This window comes from Tupaia chinensis, unplaced genomic scaffold (genome assembly GCF_000334495.1).
Source record: "Tupaia chinensis unplaced genomic scaffold, TupChi_1.0 Scaffold000365_1, whole genome shotgun sequence".
NCBI lineage: Eukaryota > Metazoa > Chordata > Mammalia > Scandentia > Tupaiidae > Tupaia > Tupaia belangeri.
Window position 1 is genome coordinate 838,073 of NW_006159862.1, and position 3,782 is coordinate 841,854.

Sequence of the window (3,782 nt, forward strand, 5' to 3'; positions counted from 1 at the left end):
CCCCCACTTCCAAACACCCGGGCCCCTTCTGGTATCTGCTGGCGCGTTTTTGGCGGGTGGGCGGGAGGCGAGGCGGAGGGCTCGAGAGCGCGAGTGTTGGAACCAGCGGGGACGCGGGATCCCGTCATTGTTCCAGGAGGTCTCTGCCTCTGAGCGGGTTGGGGCGGGGGTACTGATCCCAGGAAGGAGCGCACGGGCGATGCCCCGGACCTAGGCGGCGCCGGGATGAGCGGGCAGTGGGGGCGCATTGTGTCCCCACCTGCTGATGCGCGGGCGGCTGCCGGCCCTCGCTCCTCGGGCCTCCTCTTTATCTGAGGACCATTTCGGAGCGGCAGTGATTTCGAAAAGAGTTGTTGATATTCGCCAGGGCTGCCGCCTTTTCTCCGAATGTGACCAGGATCGCTGCCCCGCAGAAAAATGGTGCTACAGAGAAATGTTCTAATAATGTGTCTCGATGTCAATTATTTTATGCATTAAAAACAATCAAAACACTAGGGGAAAGATGCTGAGATGAGAATACTCTGACAATTGCATAACATCCTAAAAATTACTCCTTTTCTTGAACAACAACATGTCCCTTTGTCCTTGTTCTGGAAGAGGCAGCTGCCTTTGGTTTTCCTGTGCGCTTCACTTTCTGGTTTATCTTGGGCTATATATGAACTGAACATTAAAAAACAAATCTGTCCAACATTCTTTTTAGCACCTATTGTCATCCCAGCTATCGCTAGGTATAGGAGTCCCTAGAAATAGAAAACGAACATTCAAGGGGTATTTTTTTCTTTAAAACAGAGTCAAGAGAAAGATTTTAAAATGTTGGTATGAAAAGATGCTTTTCACCCATCAGACTGGCATGAGGGTGCGTTTATATTTCGTCTTTTTTTCCCAACTACTAAATTAATTTATATGCAGAACGTGTATGTAACACTGCATTGTTTTTCTTAAAATGTTTAGGGGAACATTGAGACGAATATATCGGAAATAGTTCACTGTGGCTCTCTCGGGGCGTAGGCTATGGGAGACTTCCAGGGAAGTGTATCGGATATTGTAATGTTTGGATTGTTTATGATAAGCATTATTTGTATATTCAGAAAAAATTTAAATACATTAACTTGTAAAGAAACATCAAAAAGCATTCGATCTTAATCAAATATGTGAGAATTACAACTGCTGGGAGCTGTTTTTCTAGTAGTTAGTACTGGAGAAGATATCGTGAAATGTTCTCTCCTTCATTATTGGTACGAATGTTCAAGTAATTAAGTGTTATTTACCCAATCTTAATGTTCAATTATGGGCTCAGCTCATAATAAGTTTTAAAGGATTAAAATTATAGTGTATAGACACAGTTACATAATAGGTCATATGTGTATAAAAATACTGGCGGGGAATATAGCAGTATTATCAGAGCCTTTGTTACTTTCTCAGAAGCTGTTCCGGACCCCCAGACTCCACCGGGTACCCAGTACCACTTTTTCATAGCAGCCCATACCATCGTTATCACCACCATAAGTAAATATTATCGGGGTCCTTTGCTTGGTGGCTGCCTGAGGTAGAAAGGGGCAGGAACCATGTCTGGTATACCTCATGCTCTCTCCTGGGTGCCTGGGCGTCGAACAATTTTTAGTAAGTTTCCGACAGGGCCAGTTGGTGGCGGGATCCCACATGACCTACTGTGCACTTCAAGTCTGGAACCCAGGGACTTGAAACACATGCCGGCCGTGCATACATGCGTGCCCAAAATCCCAAGAGGAGAAGGGATTGCGGCATGGCCATCCTCCCTGGGGGGTGCTTTCTCACTTCTCTATTTCTTTGTGTCTGGGGAGTGCAAGCACCCTGTAGCTAATAATAATAATTATTATTTGATATATAAATAAAAATGTCTGGATAGTGGGATCAGAAACCTCTCCTCTCTTGCCCACATTTTCTTTTTTGGAATATTTTATTTTGCAATTTAATAAAATTTAAGAAATAGAGGGAAAGGGTTCATGGGTAAGGAAGGCAATGAATCCATTTATTTTTTAAATAGAATTATTTTAATTTGGGGCCAGCAGTTGGCATAATGTCACTGGACTCCCATGTAGTAGACCACAGTTCAAGTACCAGACCCGGTGGCTTAAACTCATGCCAAGCACATAAGTGTGCATGCCCAAGATCCCGAGAGGAGAATGGATTGTAGTGTGCCCATTCCCCCTGGGGGGTGATTTCTCACTTTCTGTCTCTCTGTCTCTCTCTGTCTTTCTGGGGAGTATACGCCCTATAGCAAAAACCTCTCAAAAAATTATTTTAATTTTATTCATCATCATCATTATTATTTTAAATTTGACCAGAGAGAGACCAAGGGGGAGAGGGAGAGGCATAGTGAGAAAGGAAGCCACCAGGTCCGGGACTCAAACTGCAGTTGGCCATGTGAGAGTCCAGTGCCCCAACCACCATGCCACCTGCCTGCCCCCGAGTCCGTTCTTATATAAAATCGGCAAGGCCTCCTTTTTTAGTTGTCACGTAAAAAAGACTTTTGTCCCAAGACTTTTACCCTTTCATTAGTCTTGCTTCCAACAACAGAGAGGGAAGGCCTGAGCTGTGCCGTAAGGCCCCCGCCTGCCTGTCAGGAAATTTTACCCTTCCAATTTTCGTGTCTTGCAGCGAGTACCAGGGCCTGGTGAAGCACACGGGGGGCTGCCACTGCGGAGCAGTTCGTTTCGAAGTCTGGGCCTCAGCCGACCTGCACATCTTTGACTGCAAGTAAGTACTTTCTCTTGTGACGTTGGTTTAAAAGAATTTAAGAGCTAAAATGCAAGGCCTCACAATAATCTGGGGAGGTGGGGTAGAGATGAGACAGCATTGGCTGAGAGCTGATAATTTTCGAAGTCAGATGTTGGGTACATAAGGGTTCATTGTTCTTCTCTTTCTCCTCTTGGATGGCTTGAAAATTCTTTTTATTTATTTATTTTTATTTTTTTATTCTCAACATAACACTTTCTTATTACAGTTCCTTGCTGTGGATCCTCCTTTCAGAAACTAGAAATCATCTTTTTATTAAGTTATGGTTCCCTCCCCTTGCCTCAGTTTAGGGACAGTTTAAGATTTTAATTTTTTTAAAGAATTATTTAATTTAATTTAACTTATTATTATTTTTAAATTTGTTATATGGCATATACACTCACCAGAGAGAAACAGAGAGAGGGAAAGTGAGAAAGCAAGCTGCCAGGACTGGAACTTGATACACAGTTAGCCAGGTGGGAGTTCAGTGCCTTAACCACCATGCCACTTGTTGGTCCCTAGTTTAAGAAAGCCTAATGTTTATATAATTTATGATGAAATTAGTTTTTTATTGTTCATGAATGCATTGCAATTTACTGTTCATTAAGCTCCAAACTGGGTTATAATGCATGACTTTTAAAAATAAAATGACATCTTTTATTTATTTTTTTAAGAGGTTTTTGTCATAGGGCATGCACACTTGCCAGAGAGAGACAGAGACAGAAGGAAAGTGAGAAGTCATACCCACCCCAGGGGATGGCCACGCCGCAATCCCTGCTCCTCCATTCTCCTCCCAGGATCTTGGACACACATGCACATGTGCCCAGCGTGACTGTCAAGCCACTGGGTCTGGGAGTACTGGGCCATATAGGAGTTCAGTGATGTAACCACTATACCACCAGCTGACCCCAGAATGACATCTTTTAACATAGCCTATTTTGGGGGCCGGCAGGTGGTGTGGTGGTTAAGGGTGCTGGATTCCCACATGGCTGACCACGGTTCAAGTCCCAGATCTGGCAGCTTTCCTT

At 43.9% G+C, this 3,782-nt stretch overlaps 1 protein-coding gene across 1 annotated transcript in view; it reads left to right on the forward strand.

Annotated features, from left to right (window-relative positions):
- Positions 1-2,637: 2,637 nt before the first annotated feature.
- The window catches only part of CENPV (centromere protein V), a gene marked incomplete at its 5' end in the record, with an annotated part of 13,528 nt that continues 12,383 nt past the window's right edge, over positions 2,638-3,782 (forward strand). Inside the window, 1 exon segment of the mRNA XM_014589604.2 lies at positions 2,638-2,736. Coding sequence (XP_014445090.1) covers positions 2,638-2,736 — 99 coding nt within the window.